Source organism: Zosterops lateralis (assembly GCF_965231275.1).
Source record: "Zosterops lateralis genome assembly, chromosome: 19".
In the NCBI taxonomy this organism is placed as follows: domain Eukaryota; kingdom Metazoa; phylum Chordata; class Aves; order Passeriformes; family Zosteropidae; genus Zosterops; species Zosterops lateralis.
The window spans coordinates 10,728,224-10,751,777 of NC_139779.1; the positions used below are offsets into that span (position 1 = coordinate 10,728,224).

The 23,554-nt window shown below is 51.1% G+C and overlaps 1 protein-coding gene across 2 annotated transcripts in view; it reads left to right on the forward strand.

Moving 5' to 3' along the window:
• STX1A (syntaxin 1A) overlaps positions 1-23,554 on the forward strand; it is a 71,654-nt gene that overhangs the window by 40,239 nt on the left and 7,861 nt on the right. For both annotated transcript variants that reach the window (XR_014591403.1, XM_083875192.1), the window contains exons 4-6: positions 11,756-11,830; positions 15,024-15,097; positions 19,278-19,386. Coding sequence is in view for 1 of the 2 variants with exons in the window: in XM_083875192.1 (XP_083731318.1) it covers positions 11,756-11,830; positions 15,024-15,097; positions 19,278-19,386 (258 nt within the window). In the remaining variant the exon portion in view is untranslated. The remainder of the gene's footprint in view (positions 1-11,755; positions 11,831-15,023; positions 15,098-19,277; positions 19,387-23,554) is intronic.

Sequence of the window (23,554 nt, forward strand, 5' to 3'; positions counted from 1 at the left end):
CGCTTGGTGGCAGGGAGGAGTGGGAGGCTGCAGGAGCGTGCCGGGGAGCACGTCGGCACTGCTGGCCTGGCCACGGCCAGCGCTGTGCGGGGCTGGAGGGGGCACAGCCCACACACTGCTCCGGCTGCACACGGCTGCCCTGGGGTGTGGGTCCTGTGCCACACAGCTCCCCTGGCATATGGGTCCTGTGACACACAGCTCCCCTGGCATGTGGGTCCTGTGCCACACAGCCCCCCTGGCATGTGGGTCCTGTGCCACACAGCTCCCCTGGCACATGGGTCCTGTGCCACACAGCTCCCCTGGCACATGGGTCCTGTGCCACACAGCTCCCCTGGTGTGTGGGTCCTGTGCCACACAGCTCCCCTGGCATGTGGGTCCTGTGCCACACAGCTCCCCTGGCACATGGGTCCTGTGCCACATGGCTCCCCTGGCACATGGGTCCTGTGCCACACAGCTCCCCTGGCATGTGGGTCCTGTGCCACACAGCTCCCCTGGCATGTGGGTCCTGTGCCACACAGCTCCCCTGGCACACAGCTTCCATGGCATACAGCTCCCCTGGCACATGGGTCCTGTGGTGCACAGAATTGCCGTGGAACACAACTCCAATGGCACACAGCTCCTCTGGATCAGATCTCCCATGGCACACAGCTCTGATGACCAACATCTTCCCTGGCACACAGCTCTCATGGCACACAGCTCTGATGACCAACATCTTCCCTGGCACACAGCTCTCATGGCACACAGCTCCAGTGGCACACAGCTGCCATGGCACATGGATCCTGTGGCACACAGCTGCCATGACACACAGCTGCCATGGCACAAAGCTCCTCTGGCATACAACTTCCCTGGCACACAGCTCTAGTGACACACAGCTCCCCTGGCACATGGGTCCTCTGGCACACAGCTCCTGTGGCACACAGCTGCCATGGCACCCAGCTCCTCTGGAACAGATCTCCCATGGCACACAGCTCTGATGACAAACAGCTTCCCTGGCACACAGCTCCCCTGGCACGTGGCTGCCATGGTATGTAGTGCCTATAGCACACAGCTCTGATGACACACAGCTCCTATGGCACACGGCTCCTTTGGCACATGGCTCCTCTGGAACAGATCTCCCATGGCACACAGCTCCTCTGGCACGTGGGTCCCATGGCACACAGCTCTCATGGTACAGACCTCCCACAGCACATTACTGCCACAGCACACAGTTCCCACACAGCTCCCCAGGCAGCCAGCTCCCACAGCTCCCAGAACATTTGACTCCCTCACCACACAGCTCCCACAGCGTGCAGCTCCCATGGCACATGGCTCCTGTGGCATCAAGCTCCCACACAGCTCCCAAAACGTGCAGCTCCTGAAGCACACAGCTCCTTATCCCACACAGCTCCTGCACAGCACATGGCTTCTGCAGTTCCCATGGCACACAGCTCCCACAGCACACAGCTCCCACAGCACAACAGGCTCATGGGGCATGTGATGCCCATGGCACACAGCTCCCAAGCAGGACCTGGAGGGTGCAGGGTCAATGGATGGGGAGGTTCTGGGCAGAGCTGTGTGCTGGGGGAACTGGGCAGAGGCTGCCAGTCGTTCAACTTGCTGGGGGAGGGAGGTCCCCAACCAGTGGCAGGTGTGTTTTCCTGCTCCAGAGCTGCATCAGGAACAAGTTGTTTCTGACTTTGGTAAATTAACAAGCCAGAGATAGAGGCAGTGAGTCACCCTTGGGATGGGGGTCATGGAAGAGGGCCCAGCACATGTAACTCACATGCAGGCATGGAGCTGGCTCACTCCTGTGTTTGGAGCCAGATGTGCAGTGGGGATGGATGGACCAAACCCTGCCCTGCTGTTGTCATCTGCAAAAAAATGTGGGCTGGACATAAGGAAGAAATATACCATGAGGATGGTGAGGCCCTGACACAGGTTGCCCAGCTGTGGCTGCCCCATCCTTGGAAATGATCAAGGCCAGGTTGGATAAGGCTTAGAGCAACCTGGTCCAGTGGAAAGTGTCCCTGCCCATGGCAGGGAATTGCAATGAGATGAGCTTTAAGGTCTCTTCCAACCCAAACCACCCTGCAAGTCCATGGCTGTATGAAAAGATTTTTGAACAAGCACCCAGCACTGTGAGGTGGATTTTTTTTCCCTTTTTGACCTTTACTGAGAATCAGCCATTTGGCTCTTTCAAATTTACAGAGCAAGCTGTGGGTTATACCTTCTTTCCAACTTTGAATTTTGGACTGTCCCATTTCCTTGATTTAGTGGAGTCTGAAGAAGCTGCCAGACAATCACCATGCAGGGATGATGGCTGCAGCTGACAGTGACTTCAGGTGACAGTGGCTTGCAGGATGTCCTTAAAGCCCTTCTTAACTACTGTGACCTGCCTGTGTGTTGTCCTCACTGGGACCTGACAATTTGAATGAAATTACTCAATTCCCTGAAATTCAGTCAGTGTTTAAAAATATAAATCACACCTTTTTTTTGGTTTGGTTTGGTGGTTTGTTTTTTTTTTTAGGAAAAAAAACTGGATTCCAGGTTCAGGTGTCTGAATTCTGTATGGGTGCATTTTGAGTCTTTATTTCACACTTGTTGCTTTGGGTACCAACTGCAGCATCTCAAGCACGCTCCCAGCTGAAGCTCTGGGAGGTAGGACTACTTCCGGTCAGTTTTTTTTCTGCCAGTGCTATAAAAAAATTTCAGCCAGAGGTAATACTTGCTCTTTATCATGGAAATGTGCAACTCTAAAAATAACCTTTCCACAATTCCCCAGCTGACTTCCTTTCTGCACAAAGCCCTGTGTCTCTCTGTCCACATGGGCTCACTGTGTGTCACCTTGTGCAGGGGTGAAGGACTTTGTTCCCTCCTGTGCTGCACCCAGTTCCTCCATCAGGGCCTCCTCCTCCCCCATCCTTTGGGATGCTCAGTCACAGGGCCCCTCATGGGCACAGACTCACTCTCATCCAGAACAATTTGAATAAAGCATTTGGGGCCTGTCTGATTTTGGAATGAGCTGTGGTGTGTCCTAGGACCTGGGGAGGGATGGGTAAAATGCCTTAGGGTACTGAAATACAGAAATAAAGTTACCAAAAGCATGAGAGCCTCACGGAGTTGAACTAGACCAAAAATATGGATCTGGGCTGGGGCAATCCCCAGTGCCAACACAGATTGGGGGAAGGATGGATAGATGGATGGATGGATGGATGGATGGATGGATGGATGGATGGATGGACGGACGAGGGATGGAGGGATGGATGGACGGATGATGGATGAGGGATGGAGGGGTGGGTAAATGGAGGGATGGATGGAGGGATGGATAAATGGATGGATGCAGAGAAGAACTGGAGGATTCTGGGGTGTGACAAATGGGACTTGATCTAGCCATGGGCAGTGGCAGCACAGAAACCCAAATATCTCTTGGGCTCATCCTCAGCAGTGTGAGCAGCAGGGGAGGGAGGGGATGTTCCCCCTCTGCTCTGCCCTCCTGAGACTCCTTGGAGCTGCCTCCAGCTCTGGGGTCCCAGCACAGGACAGTGGTGTTGAACAGAGGGTGGAGCCAGGTTGGACATGAGGAAAAAAAATGTGAGACCATGAGGGGCTGGCACAGGGTGCCCAGAGCAGCTGTGGTTGCCCCATCCAGCCTGGAAGTGTTAAAGGCCAGATTGGACAGGGCATGGAGTAACCTGGTCTAGTGGAAGGTGTCTGTGCCCACAGCAGGGTGTTGTTCTGGATGATCTTTGAGGGTCACTTCCAACCTAAATTACCCTGTGAGCCCATGATCCTGTGATTAAAGCTTGGGACAAAAAGGAATTATTTAATTCCTGCAGACATCTCTGTTTCCGAGACCAGTTAAAACCCTACAGAATTGCAATTGCTTGTCTGTGATCCCAAATTCAGCCTAGTTTGTGTTCTTCAGACCTGGAAGAAAGATTTGTTTGGATGAAGTATGAAATATCTTTGTCACAGCCTGGGAGAAGGACCCTTCAAGGGCAGGTCTCAGTACCAGGGACGCTCAGTCATCTGGATGGTCCTGTCTTGCTCCTTGATATCAAGTGCTCCCAGAATAAATTTAAAGCACTTTATCCCTCCTGCATACCTAAGTGTTTCTTACCACTTCTCTGTGCCTCCTACTCTTGGAGTTTCACTTGCCATGGATTTACATTGGTCTCTGTTTTCCCATGCGTGGTGAGGAGGAGAATATTTTCCCACCCTCTCACAGTGTCACAGAAACTGGAGCTGGGAGTCACAGGGAGCCAGAAAACCGACCTAGCAGTGGCCTGAAGGACAAGCTGAAGTTTTCTTGAGGTGCTTAAAGAAGAGTAGAACCTCTCGACCATTCTGGGGCATTAGTAAAGGAAAATGGGAGAATAATGCAGAAAGGACACAAATATATAGGAAACGCTTCTTTTTTTGGAACAACATTATGTATCTTATGCTGATTAAATTCCAACATTCCAGCAGTAAATCAGTTTGTTGCTAAACAGTTGGTACCAAAAATAGGCACTGCTGGATTCAGGCTGCCTGAAGGTATCGATCGGGAAGTTTTCCAGGAGCTGAGTAAGACAGTGCCTTTGCCATTAGTGTTGATTTCCAATAATTTCTGGCATACCTAGTGGCCACTGGGAGCTTGGGAGGTAGAAGAGAGAGAGGGAATGAGCTGGGTAATTATTGACTGATTAAACCGACCTTGAGTAAAATAATGGAGTATTCGAAGTGGAGTTTGATCGGGAGAACTAAATAAAGGAGGTAAGACAATTAGTGCAGTCAGTGTTGTAAAAATAGAGCTGAGGAGTAGTTGGTACCTGTGCCCTCAGTGTCTGTGGGAGGACTGGGGCAGCTTTGGTCCCTGTGAGCTCCAGCACTGCATTTCAAGTGTCCATCCTGGAGCTGCCAAGGGTTTGTGTGTGGCTCCAGGTAGAGTAGGAGCAGGCAGTGGAAGGATTGGTTTCTCTAGTGCTGCCCTGGAGCTAACAGGGTGAATGGAAGGGCTTGGAGGAGAGCCAACAGGAAGACAGAAGACCATGGAAAGGGAGGGGGAGTTTGCTCATCAGCCAGCTAATTGCTCCAGGAGAGCAACTTTGGGAATGATGCTGCAGGGCTGAGAAGCTCTGACAGATGGGCACGTTTGCAGCAGGTGGGGCAGCCATCCACAGCCGTTTGTTTGCATAAATTTTGCTGTCTTAATTGGGTACCCCTCGTGAAGGTGGGATGAGTCCCAGGGGGTGCAGCCACCTGCCCTCGCCCCCACTGCACTCCCTGGATCCTCTGCTTCCATCAGATCCATTGCCTGCTTTTAATTAAAAGATCTCCTGAAGCCCCTCTCCCCTGAGCTGCTGATCCTTGCTGTTTCCTGCCAGCTCAGTGACCTCCTGCTTTCCCAACAGCTGCTCCAGTGGAGCTGTAAGGTGGAGAAAGGCAGTGTGGGATGTGTTGGGCTGAGGATGCTGGAGATGAGCTGAGGGTCTGGGTTTGCTGCTGGATGTGAGGCAGGAGGCTCCATGAGCCCTCTGCAGGCAGGATGGGCAGCCAGTTTTGGGAGCCATGTTGTTACAGGAGTTGGGTTCAAGCTCATGTCAATATACAGACATTAATTTACATTTACACATGACTCTCCTTCATCCCTCACTGTTTACAAACTGTTGTTTTAGTGTTAATTGGAAAAAAAAAAAAAAAAAAAGAGAGATGCAACTTTCTCTGAAAACAGGAACTGGAGCAAGGCACTGCAGTGTCTCTGCTCTGCCACCCTTGCATGGAGTTGTCAACACACCGAGGTCCTTTGGTGTGAGCACTGCAATCCCCTCATTTGTGCTGTTGAGTTATAAACACCCAGCAAGTGGCTGCACAAGAGGCCATTGTTACCAGCAATGTTGGTACCAGGGCAGGGACCATCCCTCTGTGCCCTGCTGAGGCCACACCTCAAATCCTGTGTTGGGTTCTGGGTCTCTCACTCCAACAAAGACATCAAGGGGCTGGAGTGTGTCCAGAGAAGGGCCTGGAAAACCAGGAGCAGCTGAGGGAGCTGGGAAAGGGGCTCAGCCTGGAGAAAAGGAGGCTCAAGGGCTCTGCACAACTCCCTGACAGGAGGGGACAGCCAGGTGGGGGTCGGGCTCTGCTCCCAGGGAACAGGGACAGGACAAGAGGAAATGGCCTGAAGTTGTGCCAGGGGAGGTTTAATTTGGGTATTAGGAAAAAATTATTCACTGAAAGAGTGGTTGAATCCTGTCAGAAGACTGTGGTGGAGTCACCATCCCTGGATGTATAGTGCTGTGGTTTAGTGGGCATGGTATTATTTAATCAAACGTTTGACTTGATGATCTTGAATGTCCTTCCCACCCTTGATGATTCAGTAACTCTGTGGTTAACACAAAACACAGCTCTCCTTTTAGCCTGAGATTGGCCTCCTGTGGGAATTTTCCAGCTCTGAGGCTACTTTGGAGCAGCAGGAACAGTGGGAGGAAGATGACCACGGAGTGAGAACATCCTGAAGGTGCTCAGGGTGGCTGTCTCACCAAGAGGCTGTGGAAGGGCTGAGCTGGGCTTGGTGCACAAGGGTGCCTGTGGCCACTCTGGTGTTACAAGCCCAGTTATTGGTGGAAAACCCCCTCAGACTCTGTCCTTCTGGGCTGGACTGGCCTGGCAGCCTGTGGGGATCATGCTGGGAGTCCAGAGTTTGGGAAACGGGATCCATCACCACTGGTATTCAAGTGGTTTTATATAAATGCAATTCCACTGATGGTACCAGCTTTTAATTACTTACAAATATGTTATAGGAACTCACTTAAATGCCCCATCCCTGGAAGTGTCCAAAACCAGGTTGGACAGGGTTTGGAGCAACCTGGTCTACTTGAAGGTGTCCCTGCCCAGGTCAGGGTGTGGGAATGATCTTCAAGGTGCCTTCCAACCCAAACCACTCTGTGATTCTGGGATTCTGTGGTGTCACCTGCTTCCTTTTTAATGATGTAAAAAGTCAAAAGCTGCAGTTTAATCTGTTCTGGATCACCCCAAAACACAGCCAGGTGGATGAACAAGGGGTGTTTCAAGATGTAGCTTTCATCCCAGTAGATCCCACAAGCTCTTCAGACCGTTCTGTGCATCATCTCTGTTCTGTTCCTGTGTAAAAGTCTGGACATTTTGCACTGACCTTGAATCCTGGCAGTCTCTCCTTGCTGCACCTTTAACAGGATTTGTTCCTGGCATGCAGGAAGTTAAAAATCCTGGGGCTACTGGTCCTTCCTGACAGTACTGGTTGTCTCCTGTGCCCCGATCCTGGCAAAGGCAGGTGGATGGCCTTGCCATGTCCTGTTTCTATAGCTTGGCAGGCAGATGAAGCTCCCTGTATTGCTCCTGCATGGCTGAGACAGAGACAGAGGTTGAGCAGTTCTCCCCTGTCCCCCTCTGCCTGTTCCCCATTCTGTCATACCTGCTGCAAATAGTTGTGTTGGTCAGAGTTGAAAAGAATTCTAGAAAATGAGGAAAGGGTTGAGTCAGCATGTGATGTTTTTGTTCTCATTTTCCACAGCTTGAATCAATAAGCTGCAATGTGGAAATCTGAGCTCTGTTTCCAAGAATAAATGTCAGCCTTTGGGAAGTGAAGGACTGCACAGAGGTCACTGATGTCCCAAATCTCTTTTGGCAAATGGGACTTCAGCTGGAAAGTCCTTCTGCACGGAGCTGTTCTCCATCCATCCATCCATCCATCCATCCATCCATCCATCCATCCATCCATCCATCCCCCAGTCTGTGCTGGTACTGGGGATTGCCCTGACCCAGGTGCAGGACCTTTCTAGCCAATCTCAACACTAGTGGCTTTTAAAACAGATTTAATTTGTATTGCTTTAAGGCCATGAAACACTATGGAAGATGTTTCTGCCATAGAGTTCCTAGGAAGTATTCTTTATTATTTGCTCCCAGAGACCAGATCCTTGTGGGGCTTTCAGGTCTGTGCTTCCTCCTCTTTGCATTCACCTTTAAAAAATACTCAACATTCCAGAAATGAAAGTGCCAAGATAAACAAGAAAGGTTTATTTGTTTAAGATTTCCTTCAAGGAACTGTTCCCAGGATCTTCTTTCATTTTTTATTGAAAGAGCTAAGTCTTTGCCAAAAAGATCTTTCCAGCTTTGCCTGGTAACTCAGCTGGGAATTAGCTTGGAATTGCACTTTTCTCAATGATGTTGATTGCTTATTGTCAGTGAAGACTTGCAAGTTGCCAAGGTGAAGTTTTTTAGTCCCAGCAAAGAGTGAGTGAGGCAGCTCAAGGGCTGAGCACCTCGTAAGCAAAGTCACTGTCACCACGATGTTCAGAGAGCTGTAGTGACAGTGCCTGCACTTACCTACCTGTGAAGGGTGTAAATCTGTGCCTGCCAGTACCTGCCTGCTCTCCTGCCTGCTTTTTTGCCTGCTCCTTCCTGCCTGCTCCTGCTTGATCCTGCCTACTCCTGCCTGCTCCTGCCTGTTCCTCCCTTCTGCCAGCCTGCTCCTGCCTGCTGCTCCTGCCTGCATGCCTGTTCCTCCCTTCTGCTTCTGCCTGCTGCTGCCTGTCTGCTTCTGCCTGCTCCTCTCTACCTGTTCCTGCCCGCTTATTCCTGTCTATTCCTGTCTGCTCCTGCCTGCTTCTGCCTCCCTGCCTGCTCCTGCCTGCTCCTGCCTGCTCCTATCTGCTTTTGCCTACCTGTTCCTGCCTGCCTGCAGTGTTACCAGCCTGGGCTGAGTGTCTGCTCTCTGTCACTCGAGGGCCTCATTAGCTGTTGGTAGAGGGAGGAGGAAGAGTTTGTGCCCCTGTCTGCACCTCTGCCTGCTCCCTGCACTGCCTGGGCTCCCTCCCAGGCAGGTCACAGAAGGCCCTGGGGCTTCTCAGGGGGTATAAGACTTGACCTTGGACCAAAGACTCCTCCCTCCCAGCAGAGACTGGGGACACGTGGCCATGGGGATGGACATCTCTGCTCTCGTGGTGCTCAGTGCCAGTGGGAATGGAGCACACATCCTGGGTGGGCTGTGGGGAGCTTGACTCATCCTCTAAAACATCCCATCTGTGCCCTCAGTGCCACTCTGGCATGAAGGGATGCTGGCCATGGCACGGCATTGTTGTGGCACTTCAGCCTCCCGTGGCTGTTTGTCACTTGTTGTGAATGGTTAAATAGATCTCAGTGAGTCACTTAAACAGACACTGTGGATGTGAAAATAATTGTCTGGGCAGCCTGTGCCTGCCAGGCCGCCAAGTAATCCTCACACGGCCTGTGACTCAAATCAAGCCAGAAGGAGTGTTCTTCATGCTGCTCAGTTGGAAATATTCTGAGGGAAGGCATCCAGGCCTATTCCCTGTCCCCTACTTCCATCAGTGTGGTCTTGTCTGCTCCCTGAGTGCCCAGCATAGGGCTGTGCTCACCACTGGTTGTGTGTGTCCTCAGTGGCAGCTTCACAGCAGTGTGCCACAAAATCATAATGGGCCTTAAAGACCATCTCATATCTCATCTCATCCCCCTGCCATGGGCAGGGACACCTTCCACTGTCCCAGGCTGCTGCAAGCCCTGTCCAGCCTGGCCTTGGACACTTCCATAAATGGGGCAGCCACAGCTCCTTTGGGCACCCTGTGCCAGGGCCTCACCACCCTCACAGTGAGAAATCTCTTCTCAATATCCCATTTAACTCTGCCCTCCTGCAATGGGAAGCCATTCTCCTTTGTCCTGTCACTCCAGGCCCTTGTCCAAATTCGCTGTCCGGCTCTCCTGGAGCCCCTTTAGGCCCTGGAAGGTGCTCTGAGCTCTCCTGGAGCCTTCTCTTCTCCAGGCTGAGCACCTCCAGCTTTCCCAGCCTGGCTCCAGAGCAGAGGGACTCTAGCCCTCACAGCATCTCTGTGTCCTCCTCTGCACTTGCTCCAGTAGCTCCACATCCTTCCTAGGCTGGGGACTCCAGAGCTGGAAGCAGGTGTGCAGGTGAGGTCTCACAAGAGCAGAGTGGAGGTGGGGATCCCTCAGCCCGAATTGACAGGGAGAAGGGAAAGCACCTGGCACTGAGTTATGTGAAGCTGATCAATAGAATTGAAGGTGGATGTGGGTGGGAAGGGACCTTGGAGGCCCCTGGCAGTCCCCTCCAGCAGGTCCAGTGCTCAGCCTTTCACCCAGCCTTGTGCTGGATATCCATAAGGACACACCCCACGGCCCCTCTGCACCTGGTATTTGACCCCCATTATGGCCTGGTTTTCTTCTTAATACCTAATTTGCATTTTGCTTTTCCCAGCTTGGTCCAGCACTGCTTGTCCTCTTCCTGTGCACCTCCAAGCTTCAGTAGGAAACTGAATGTCACCTCCAAGGACCAGCTCCTCTCCACCCTCCTGCAGGGTGGTCTCAGACAGCAGTAGGAACCCCCTTGGCTTTCCTCTTTCCAGGTGGATAATCCCAGCTCCCAGCCCATCCCCGTGTCCATAGCAGCCTGTTGTCTCCAGCATTCCTGATCCTTCTCTGCATACCCAGCCTGGATGGCTGCAGGGAGTTACTCAGCCCAGGCTGGTTTATTTCTTTATTAAGAAATAATTATTAATTCCTTCTTATTACAGTTTTTATTTCTTATTATAACAGTTTCTTATTGTTTATTACTTTCCTATTATTGCAAGTTCTTTCAAGAAATTTCTTCATATTATGACTTCTTATTATTTCTTTATTTCTTATTACTACAAGTTTTTTAAGAATGGGGAAAAATAATTAGTCACTTAAATGAGAATTTAAACTGAAAACATCCTATTCCTGTCACTGCATTTGTGCCCATTCTCCAGCAAATATCCTGGGGTGAAGGACTTCACAGATATGTTCCTTCTCTCCTTTTCCCAATAATGCTGAGGCTTGTAGCTTGGGGATGGGAGTGTGTACAGCCTCCAGAATTATGGGACCTTCCCCCAAAACATTCCCATCATCAGGATTTTCTAATTATGGCTGTGACTGGCAGCTGGCATCAGAGCCATTGACATGAGTCAGTCAATAGCCTCAGCTCTATTAAACAAAAGTTTTATTTAATTAAGTCTTGATCTCATCAAAATGAAGAGGGAGTGTTGGAGTGGCAGCAGGGAGAGCTGCACTGGCAGACCACATGTGGCTGTGCCCCTGCTCCAGCCCTGCTGCTGTGTGCAGGGGGTTCCTGGAGCACAGATTGGTGAGGGGCACATCTGCAAATCCTGGTTTCTTTTAGACACACTGGTTTCTGGGAGAGGAGCCTGTATGTGATCACAGATTCACAGGATGGTTTGGGTTTGAAGGGAATTTGAAAGGTTCCACCTCCCTGCTATGGGCAGGGACACCTTCCACTATCCCAGGTTGCTCTAAGCCCCATCCAGCCTGGCCTTAGACACTTCCATAAATGGGGCAGCCACAGCTTCTCTGAGCAGCCTGTGCCAGGGCCTCACCACCCTCATGGTCCAAAATTTCTTCCCTATGTCTAACCTGACCTCATTCTCATTCAATTTAACTCTCGTGCTGGGGCCACAGAGCTGGAGGCAGCTGGAGGTCTCAGGAGTGTGAGGAGAGTCCAGCATGGAGCATGAGGTGGGACTGCTCCCAGCCTGGATTATGGGAGTGTTCCCAGTCTGGGGATGGAAGTGTTCCCAGTCTGGATTGTGGGAGTGTTCCCAGTCTGGGGATGGGAATGTTTTCAGTCACGGGTTGGAAATTCTTCCAGTTAGGGGGTTGAAGTGCTCACAGCTCTGGTCTCTACGCTCTGCAGAGCAGCAGATTTCAGTGGTGTCTGCAGCACATCCATGTTTGCTCTTTCTTCTCTCCCCAGAAACAAAAGAGGAGCTGGAGGAGCTGATGTCTGACATAAAGAAGACGGCGAACAAAGTGCGCTCCAAACTAAAGAGTGAGTGTTGGCCTGTGATGGAGCTGTGAGGCTCTGCTGGAGCTGTGGGGCTCTTCCTGGAGCTGTGTGACTCTGCCTGGAGCACTCTTCTCCCAGGCTGGAAGTACTCCCGGGGATGAGCATCACCGTCCCTCTCTGCTGTACCCTCCAGATGTTTTATTTGCCCTTTGTGAATTTTCCCCCTCGTGCCCCATTCCCAGAATGGAATTGAAGGAATGGGGCCACGAGCAGCTGGTGGGTTCTGGGTAAGTCCTGTGCCTCACCACTGGCAGGGGTTGGACGCTGGGCAAACCCCCAGCTTGGCTAAAGGTTCAGTTCAGGTCTGGTGAGTGAAGAGGTGGGATGTGGGATGTGACCTTCAGTTTCCACTATTGGGTTGACAAGTCAGTCAGTCTCTGAGGTGTGAGAACAAGATGACTGTCAACCCACTGGTGGTCAGGGTTGTGCTGGAGCACTCACACAAGCCCAGAGCTCCAAGACTGGACCCCAGGGGAAAGAGGATGGCAGCATCTTGAGATGGGAGGCAGGTCACCCCTGGCACCTCAGATTTGCCTGTGGTGGTCTTGGACATCAGCCTGGGGTTTGGTTGACGTTAGTGCAGAAGACCTGGCTATGTCTGAAGAGTAGGAGAGGAGCTGGAGCTTCCCCCAGGGTAGCAGTGTCCTCACTAATCCCAGGGTTTTGTGGAAGTCTCACAGTCATGGAAGGCTTGGATGTGTCTGGGGCCCTTTTTTAGGTAGGTCACCACTGGTGTGGCCATATGTGGGCCAGGAGACCTGTGCCTCTGTTGTTCCCATGCTCCCTTTGTCCTCCTAACACATGATCTCAACTAGAGCCAGGAAGGAGAGCCAGGGGCCATCTATTATCTATTCCATAATCCAGGGGATCCATTCCTATGGCCCTGGACACACTGGGATCCCTGGTGACAGGGTTTGGCCTTAAGAAAACAAAAATCCTTTTCCATAGGTGTTTTTGTAAGGGACTTTGAAAGCCTGAAGGATTGCAGGACAGGCTCCTGTTTCCTGCTTCCAGAAAAGCCTCTCTGGTATCATATTTACCTGGAGCAGCAGATGACTAGTCCTTGTGCTTTGTCCCAAATCACCTAGTGGCCAGCATGATCAATGACAGAAAACAGTCAGGACTGTTCAAAAACAGCATCTGCTGACAACAAACTGACTTCTTCAGGCCAGACATTACTCATGCAGGGGCTAATTCTAATTACTAGCTTCTTGGGAAAATGTGATTCCACTAATTATCAGAAATGCCCAGTGTTTGCCAGTGCCATTCCTGGGAATGGGGAGTGGTTTGTGACGAGTGTGGAGGGAACCCAGTCACTGATGAAATGTGCTGAGCTGTGCTGGAGGGTTCTGTTCAAAAACAGGACTGTTCAAAAACAGCATCTGCTGACAACAAACTGACTTCTTCAGGCCAGACATTACTCATGCAGGGGCCAATTCTAATTACTAGCTTCTTGGGAAAATGTGATTCCACTAATTATCAGAAATGCCCAGTGTTTGCCAGTGCCATTCCTGGGAATGGGGAGTGGTTTGTGACGAGTGTGGAGGGAACCCAGTCACTGATGAAATGTGCTGAGCTGTGCTGGAGGGTGAGGGGGCAGCTCCAGGGAATGGGGAGCCCCTGCTGCAGGAGGAGCCTGCCCTGTGCTGGCCTTGAGGGACCTGCCCCAGAGTGGAAGGTGCTGGGGACAGCCAGGCTCTGAGAGCTGTGGGACATCAATGTTGGGAATGGGGTCTGCAGCCAGACTCCAGGGATGCCTCCAGCTCACACCAGGTGGTTTACATGGAGATGTCTCTGCACACTGGCCAGCCTGCTGATGGGAGCTTTCTTCCAAGTTTTATGAGTCCCTGAATTTAAGTCTTTGAATTACTATGTCCTGAGCTGGCCTTGAGGTGGAGGTTTCATAGAATCCTGGAATGATGGAATGGTTTGAATGTTGCTGTTGGACACAAAAGACTCCAAATAATTCAGAAGGCAAAAGTATAGAAAAAGAAGGCTTTTTATTGTCTAATTTTTACTACTTTTTATAAGGTGTTCCCATACAGACTTAACATAATTGGTGAATAGGAATGACACCTCTTTAATGCTTTTGGTTAAACTACAAAAACAGCAAACACCAGCTGGACAAAGATTGTTTTGAGAAAAAGATTTCCTGAGAAACTTTTCCTTGGGAAAGTGTTAGCAGCTGCTAAAACAGGCTAAAATTCTCTCAGGCCCACAGTTTGAATTGGAAGAGGACTTAAAGGTAATCTCATTTCACTCCCTGCCATGGGCAGGCACACCTTCCACTACACCAGGTTGCTGCAAGCCTCGTCTAACCTGGTCTTGGACACTTCCAGGGATGGAGCAGGATTGCATTGTCCTGTTCTGTTCATCCCCCCTGTGACCTGCCCCTCCCCAAATCAGGTGGTACATGACAGTTCTCCTCCCTGCCATGATTCACAGACTTTGGGCAGGGAGGGCTTCATGTCAATTATCTTCCTCATTAAAGGGGCAGCTCCCTGCCCTGCTACATGGATGCTCAGCACAGTGCAGGGATCATGCCTGGTGGGTGTGGTGGGTACTTCCTGTGCCAGTCCAGGCAGCTGGAGGAGCTGCTGTTTTTAGGTTCCCTGGAGGAGTCTTGAGGTTTGGTATTTTACAGAGACACTTCAGCTCTGGATTTCCTCCTCCTGCCTCTCTGGTGGAAACAGCTCTCCAATTTGTTTGAATACTGGCAATCAGACCTAAGTGCCACATTGATTTTATGTGAAAATCCTGGCTCACTGGCCTGGGGGTGACAGTGCTGCCCTTTCACCTCAAATCACAGCCACTGGCCAGGCACCAGGTGCTTTGCAGTCATGAAACAGGGCTCTGCTGCCAGGCTGAATGGTGGAGTCAGGATTTGGGAGCTGCCCAGTACCAGCTGCTCCTTGATCCAGTCTTTCACAGTCCCTTTGCCAAACAATCTCTTTCCTTTGGCTAAGCACTGGAACAGGTGCTCTGGCAAAGTGCTGAAGTCACTATCCCTGGAAATGTTCAATAAATGAGTATTTGGCAGTGAGGTTTAATGGGCTTGAGGTAGTTGGTCAGAGGTTGGATTTGATGATCTTGGAGGTCTTTTACAAGCTTAATAATTCTGTGTTTGTTCTCCAAACAGCACAAAATAACGCATTTTCCCTTCTCCCCTGACCAGGCATTGAGCAGAGTATCGAACAAGAGGAAGGACTGAACAGGTCATCGGCCGACCTGCGGATAAGGAAAACTCAGGTGAGTTTGCCCTGGGGCACCAGGAAGGGGAAAGTGGCAGCTCAGAGATCCCAGGAAATGCTAGGGGAGGAGAGCTGTGCTTGGCTGTGGAGTAGATTTATCTGTGTGCAGCTCTGCCCTCCTGCCCAGCCATGCAGAGCTGTGTGTAATTTTTACCTTCTGGTGATGCTCTGGTGAGAGAGCACCTGGTGGGATGCAGCCGATGCTCCAGCCTGGAATCTGTCCTTGCATCACTGCAGAGCTGTGTCCTCTGTACTGAGGGATGTGGGTGAAGACAAGGCATCTCAGAGCCTTGCTCTGCAACCAAGAATGTGTTCTAGCAAACCATTTGAAGGGATGAAGACAACAGGAGCAGCCAGTGCTGCCCTTTATCACCTGGGGGGAGGGATCCAGATGCAGATCTGTGGCTCTCACAGGGAGTTTCACACACACTGATATCTCCATGCTCTGTAGTGGTGCTGGAAGAGTTTTGGCTTTTGTATTTTATCTCCTCCTCAGCCTGGGAAGCCACTCAGGGAGTTGCTCTCCCATCTGCAGTTGGTGCCAGATCAATATCTGGCTCCAATGCAATGGCAGCAATGGTAATGGATCCAATGCTGCCAATGGATCCAGTGCTGCCAGTGAAGTGGCAGCAATGGTAATGCATCAGCTCTGCAGATGCAGCTCCCAGCTGGAACCCCAGCACCCTCCAGCCCTGCAACAGCAGGGAGATGCTGTCCCAGCTCAGCCTGAGGCTGTGGGGTAGCCATCCTCTCCAAAGCTTTGGCTCTGCCATGCCCCAGCAATTCCCTGTCCCTCCCACCCTAGAGACACAAAGCTGTCCTGTGGCAATGGGAAGCCATTCCTTCTTGTGCTCTCACTCCAGGCCCTTGTCCAAAGTCCCTCTCCAGCTCTCTGGGAGCCTCTTTAGCATTGGAAGTGACTTCAAGGCCTCCCCAGAGCCTTCTCCAGGCTGAAAAACTCCTTCAGTTAGAGAGGTGGGAAGTTTTCTTGCAGTCTGGGCATTTCTGAGCATTTCCCAGGGTGCAGGGGAGCACCTCTGGGCCATGGCACAGCCCTGAGGTGGGCAATATGACACTGCTCCACTTTGGAACTTTGGCTTCTGACCTGGCTGGTCCCTGACTCTGAGCTCCTGCAGGTGTTTGTCTCCCCAGTATCCAGAGGGATGGAGACACCACAGACCAAGGGTCCTCTGGGCCCTGGTCCAGTGTTTGACCACTCTTGTGAAAATTTCCCCCCGCTTAATATGGGAATTCCGTGTTCCAGCTTGGTCCCTCATCTCTTTTCCTGCCCCTGTGCACTTCCAAGATGAGTTTTGCTCTAGCTTCTCTCTTTGGTCTTTCTGGGTCATTGTAACAAAAGGATCTCTCTAAGCTTTGTCACCTGCAGCTGACCAGACCCTGCTTCTTTCAGCCTGTCCTCACTTGTCCTGTGCCCCACCTGGGATCACCATCACCTTTGTCCTTGTGCAGTGACCCTGACCAGTTCCAGACGCTCCTGGGCAATGTGGCTGTGTGTTCCCAAAGCCTGGCCTGCTCTTGCCTCCCTTCCCACATTCTGTATGAGATTTGGGATGACCCAGACTGGAAAGCTGATTTAGACATGCATCATGCTTGAAGCTTGGTGTTCCTGTAGGTATTTGTGCCATCTCCAGTTTGTATGGACTTGGTATTGACAAAACACTGAATAAAAGAAGGAATGAGGAGCCAATCCCCCCTTGTTAATGTGTTGTAAACCAGGAGTAATTGAGCATTAAGATTATGGATTTATATTCTGGCTTTGCTATGGTCATCTCCAGCCAGAAGAGTCTCATCAGGTCTGGACCTGCCTGCAGCAGATCCAGGTACAGGGAGGGGGCTTGGGGTCACAGTTCCTTGGGGCATCTCAATCCAGAAATGTGGCCAATGATGCAACTTCCCAGAGGTCTCGACTGTATTTTCCACATTTCTGTATGTAAATATAAGTATCTATTTTAAATATAAATATAAATTTTATGTATTACCCCATGGGATAAACACTTCAAAAACATCATCCTGTAAATCACATGAAGGACAAGAACCCCAGTTTCAGTGTGCTTTTTCAGGGGCTTTCAGGGCCCACTCTGAATACCCAGAAGCTTTTATCAGCTCTTTGGAAATCCACTTTGGGCTGCTTTGCCCATGTTTGGAGAGTGAAGAGTTGCTAGACCTGAGTGAAACAAATTCTTTTCCTAACTTGAGTTAATATTTTCTGTTTTAATGAGTTCAATCACAAGGTATATTTTTATATGCTTTTTATTTGCTCTGAATATTCAGATAGGTTTATTTAATCTCTGAAAGCCATTTAAGATGCTTTTTTCCAGCCAATTTTGCAGAAAACTCTGTGTTTTTCGAAAATCAAATGCATATTGTAGACGTGTGGGATGCCTATGGGAACATAAAACAACAATCTGAGAAAATAAACACTGAGTTAAATAACTTCTTCAGCAAAAGAGGTGTAGCATGGTGTGCTGCTGAGCAGGAAGGGTGTCACTCAGCGCCCAGGCTATATTTGGCTCCAGATCAACATATGTTGATAGTTTTTCAGCTGAATGAGAATGAAGTGGATTTTAGGAAAAACAGTTTCGGAACAGCAGAGGAGTCGCTTGGATGGCACGTCATGTCATTGCTGGATTTTGAGCTGAGATGTTTGGGAGCTGTTCTGACCTTGCTCTGAGCCAGCACCTCTCGAGCAGAGGATGGAGCTGGAGCTGCCAGGGGCGTCTGTGTGAGGTTGTGGTGGAGGAGGGAGATGAGCTGAGGCTCTCCATAAATACTCTGCTGTTGCTGCCTTAGAATAGCAGCAGAGCCAGTGCAGGCATGCCCTGGAGATGTCTCCAGTGTCATCTGGAGGTGGGGCTGTGCTGGCTGGGGCTGCTCCAGGTGTACAAATACCAACACATCTGAGTGCTGGTGGTTCCAGGGTCTGACAGTCCCTGTTCCCTCACTGTGCAGAGACTGCAGAGATGGGAACGGAGCTGGGGAAGGGTCTGGAGCACCAGGAGCAGCTGAGGGAGCTGGAGGGGCTCAGCCTGGAGAAAAGGAGGCTCAGGGGGGACCTTCTCACTTTCTACAACTCCCTGACAGGAGGATGCAGACAGGTGGGGGTCAGCTCTGCTCCCAGACAAGTAACAGGAGAGGAGGAAGCAGCCTCAAGTTGTACCAGGGGAGGTTCAGGCTGGACATGAGGAAGAATTTCTCTGTGGAAAGGGTGGTCAGGTGTTGGAAGGGGCAGCCAAGGGCAGTGGTGGAGCTCCCATCCCTGGAGGTGTCCAAGGAATGATTGGATGTGGCACTCAGTGCTCTGGGCTGGTTCACAAGGTGGGGATTGGTCATGGCTGTGACGTGATAATCTTGGAGGTCTTTTCCATCCTTAATGATTCTGTGGTTGTGTCTGTGAGCAGGGCTGGGTACTGTTGCCCCCAGCATTGCAGAGTGATCCCTGTGGGTCCATCCTGTGCATGTGCAGGGTCTGGCATGTCCTGGCAGCACAGCAGTGGCAGGCAGGGCACAATCCAGGGCACTGCTGTGGCCTCACCTCCAGGATTTCTAGGCACAGGTAGTGCAAGGAGGGTGCTGCCAGCCTCTCAGGGTGTCTTCCTGGGCTGGAGCCTGTGCTTAGGTCAGGCTGGATGAGGAGTGCATCTGATCCACCCCCTTGGGGATGTGTCACCTGCTGCCACCTGCCCCCCTTGTGCTCTGTCACACTCTCTGGAGCAGCATTTGGGCTGGAAATGCTTTTGGGATGGTTGGAGGTGCAGGAGGTGCTCAGGGCTGAGCCTTCCCTGCTGCAGGGGTGATGCTGTTTTGCACCACAATAACACAGACTCTGAGCTTCAAAAGGCTGAAATGACTCCTTTATTTTTGGGATGTGTCTCCCTTTTATACTATTTTACACAGACCAATTTGATTGGTCACACAAAGGCAAAACCTCTTCACTCACATTGGTCAGACCAGAGGGACATCAAGAAGAAGGGAATTAGGGAAAGGAATGAATAACAGTTACAGTTACAAAAACATTTTTCCTGTTTACAAAAAATTCCCTGGGAAAAGAATTTCAGAAAACCAAAACATCTCAGGCATGAAACCAAGGCTACAAAAGGGTAGCAGGGCTCTCCCTGTCATGGAACTCTCAGCTCCCTCTCTCCTTCTCTCCCCCTCAGCACTCCACTCTGTCACGGAAGTTTGTGGAGGTGATGTCGGAGTACAACGCCACGCAGACCGACTACCGGGAGCGCTGCAAGGGCAGGATCCAGAGGCAGCTGGAGATCAGTGAGTAAACCTGCAGTGGGAACATTCTGTGCTGTGCCTGCCATGGGGCCACATCCTGCTCTGGCTCCCAGTGGATCAGAGCTGCTCCCACAGCTGGGCAGAGCTTCCCGGGAAAGCCCAGGATGCACAGGAGCAGGTGGGAGTGTCGCTAGAGGACATGAAAGAGCCACACTCACCCGTCTAGTTGGGAAGTGAGGAGAGAAAGAGAAACTTTATTATGATTTGGGGTTTTTGTAGAGTTTGGAATTTGTTCAGGTATTGGGGGACGAGAGTAACACCTCTCTGACCCCAGTGGTCAACTCAGAAGTCCATCAATTTGTCCTTCCCCCTGGAAGGAATGTGTTATTTACAAAATATCAGTCTTTGTTTTTGTTACAAGCGTGAGAAAGCTCCAGTAGAAATGTGAAACAATCAGAAGGCTGAAAAATCAGGGCAACATGGGAGTGACTGGAACACGGCTTCTGTGGGACATGGGCTGGTACCTTGAGCTCCACTGGCAGAGTGCATCCAGCAAAGTGCATCCCAAAATGCTGCAGAGAGAGCACAAGGATCACAAAGGGAGGAACTTTTCCTGTGTTTGCAGCTAATTTTTAATTCAAAGAAGCTCATGGGAATTCCTGATTCCTGTGTGTACTTGTTGTTCCTCAGGGTGCTCTTCTTCATGGATGAACTGAGCTAAACATGAAAACAGAGGAGGGAATTAATGAGATGGGAACACTCCCTGCTCCTGATGGTCTCTCTTGCACAGGAAGAGCAGGAGTCTCAGTGCTGCCCCAGGCACCTCTCTTAGCAGCCATTATGTTGTGGCCAAGGGTGACACCTCTGAGGCTGGTGACACCTCACCCAGGTGACACTACTGTGGCACTAGGATGTCTGAGTCATCCAGAGCCCATCACTTAGAAATCCAGTCCTGCCTGTCTATAAAAACACTCTTCTTATGGTTCTTCTGGGCAGTTAGTGAAACTTGGATAGTTTAGAGCAATAGGGTTATCTCCCAGCAAAGAAGAACCATGTAATTAGGGGAATAATCAAGGGGAAAGTCAGGGCATGCAGAGATTAAAGGAGATTTTTGCAAATAATCTCACTGTCAGACAGGCTGTGGGGTTTGTGCTCAGAATGGAAGGCTCTGAACTTAGTCCTTTTTTTTTTTTTTTTTTCCTAACAACTAATTGATGTTTTTCTTTCCTCCAACAATTGACTGTGAGTAATGACAGGAGATCTGTGAGTCAATCTGGTGCCCTTGGTGGTCACCTGTGGGAATGTGCTTCATTGGTCTGAGAATCTATGTGCTGTGGGGTGTGAGAATTTCTGTGGAGGGCTGGAAGAAGACACAGTTGTGCAAACCTTAATCTTTGTTCAGAGTAGTCTTTCTGATGTCTGATACTAATAGGTCTGGATGGGGAAGCTGACTGACACGGGGCTCAACAAGAGCTTGCCAGTTTGCTGTAAAGCAGGATGTGTCACTGCTCCAGCTGCCTGACTCATCCCCCAGCCAACATCACCCTGCAGTTGACAGCTGAGAAGTGACTTGTCATGTGAGCAGGAATTTAAGGCGTCCCTGTGCCTCCCTCTGAGAGGGGAGATTTGGAAGGACTCAGCCATGTCCTTGACTGGATGCAGACCTGAAGGAAACCTTCCTCTTGTTTTCCCACTGGATTTTGGGAGGGCTCTGCTGCTCTGCTTAAATTCTGAAGATACAGTTATTCTTGTATTGCTCTGTTCATCCTGCCAGGTTGTCAGTGCCTGACAGAGCAGGGAAAGGTCAGTGCCTGATGGGTGCAGGGAAAGGGCTGCTCAGGAGTCCCCATGGAGCAACGTGTGGTGTAGGGGAGGTGTCCCAGTTCCTGATAGCAAGGGACTCTGGTTCCCTTCAGGATGGAGGTGTAGGAGTGTGGGAGAGAAGTGCATTTCTCATTGCTACAGAAGAGATGCAGAGATGGGATGGGGCTGTGCTGGGGAGGGATATAATCCTCTCCACAGCCCTTTGCCAAAGCTGAATTCCCCTATCGGGAATTTCCTGGCAAAAAGACTCATCAAAAGGAGCAGCTTAAGGGTGTTTTACCAGGACAGGGGCTCTGCTTGGCCTGGGGTGTCCCAGGCAGTGCCTTCAGTCCCAGCTGTTCCAGGGGCTCCTGCACAGGCTCCTTGGAGCAGAGCTCAGCTGGGATGTGGCGACTGCACAGATCTCCTCAGCATCCTCAGCTCTCCTTTCCTGCTGGGGAGTCCAAAGATAGAAAGTGCTGGGAGCTCTGACAGCAGAGCCAGTGAAGCACTTGGGTTTTCAGAGTGTGAGAGCAGGAACTTCTCAGCTGCTCTGGGCAGGCTCCCCAGCACCCAGCACGTTTCTCCATCCTCACCACATCTGGCTCTGCAAGTAGGACAGTGGCAGAGTTGGTAATGTAGAGTCACTGCCCCGGGCTGTAGCCACCCCCTGGGGCTCCCCACAGCCCTCTCAGGATCTGTTCCCTTCTTGTGTAGGCACTGCTGTGTCTATGTGTGCCAGAGGTTGTGCCTCAGTAACTATCAGCACCACGCTGCCCACCCAGGAGCTTTTCTGAGGGGATGAAGTGTATTTAGGTTTTGCTCCCAGAGAATTTAGGTTTGGAGCTTGGAGGAGCAGCTCACCATGGTGGGTGTGCAGCTGAAGCTGTGGAGGTGCTGCACAGATGCTGCTTGTTTTTAGGGACAGTTTTGTTACGTGCAAAACCAAGGAGACAAAAATAAAGTATCTTCTGTATCTGAGGGCACAAGAGATTTCATCAGGCCCTGCTGTGCCAGACCAAGTGAGCTGGTGTGCAGGACAATGAGCTGTGGGTGCATCCTACCCTGAGCCAAGAGAGTCTGGGGGCTGCTCTGGCCCTGGCAGCTCACCTGGGCCACCCCAGAGCTTATTTAGGATTCCTGTAGCACTTTCATCTCAGGAATGACCATGAGATTTACCTTGAGTGCAGATGCTGAGGGACAAGGAGGTGGGTGGCACTTTGTGATATGCTGAGCAGGGTTTTATAGCTGAATCCTTCTCATCCTGATACCAGCATGGGCAGTGCCAGATGTATCTGAGCTGGGTGACAGCCAAGTGGGCCAGTCACTCATATCTGTTACCTCACATGCAGGTGGACAGGACAGTGTTATCCATCTCTCCATGAATTGTATGGATCTGTGTCTAAAAAAATCTTAAAAGCCAGCTCCAGGCAGAGGATCCCAGCCTTGGAAAAGTTCCTTGTCTTCAGCATGTCCAGAGTGAGCCCAGCTGTGGCTCTGCAGGTGCTTGTGCAGCCCTGCTGCTGGGAGGAGGAATGCTGCCAGCCCAGGGATGCTGCCAGCCTGCAGAGCCCAGCTGAGCCTTGTTTGGCCATGGCATATTGGACTCCTTCAGCCCTGAGCTACCTTCCCTATTTATAGACCCTCTGCATGCAGAATTGGATAAACTGGCATCCAGTGTCAGCTGGGCTGTGGGACTGAGCTGTGGCACCAGAAGCTTCCCTGGGAGCTTCCCCTACACCCTGACAGGGTTGCTCCTGCCCCATCCCCTGGGAGCTGGTCTGTGGGGATGGTCACTCTGTCCAGCTGGGCATAACAGGGCCAAGGACTGTGCGTTGAGGTAGGAAGTCTCCTCAGTGGCTTCATGTTTGCCTGTCCCAGAGTTTCCAATGGCTCTGCAGCAGTGGGACCTGGGCACTGTCTCTTGCTGGTCTCTCCCTGCCAGCTTAGGGCTGAGGTTGCTTCTCCAGCTTCCTCCATGCTCTGGGCTTCTTGTCTCATTGGCAGAGCTGCTTCTCCCCAAGAAACTAATTGCTGGAGATGCCAAGAGGCAGATGTGCTCTGGAGCTCTCTGGGGAGGCACAGGTCCAATTCTCAAGATTTTCCAGTTTCACCAAATTTCAGGGCAGGAGTGTTCCCCCAGGCTTTTCTCCCTTAGTGCTGCCTTGCAGTGGCTCCATCCTTTCACTCCCATTTTTAGCCGTGCCATGGCCCTGTGGGAATGTGAGCAGCACATCAGGAAGGTACCCAGGACACCTTGAGCAGATTTTACTGCTGTGGAGGAGCTAATGACAGAGCAGGAAGCCAAACTATGAAGCCTGGTTAGGAGGCAGTGGCCTTCCTGGGAAGACCTCTGAGGTCCTGCAGGTTGGTTGTGTTGTTGGCAAGTGCTGTACTGGGCAGCCAG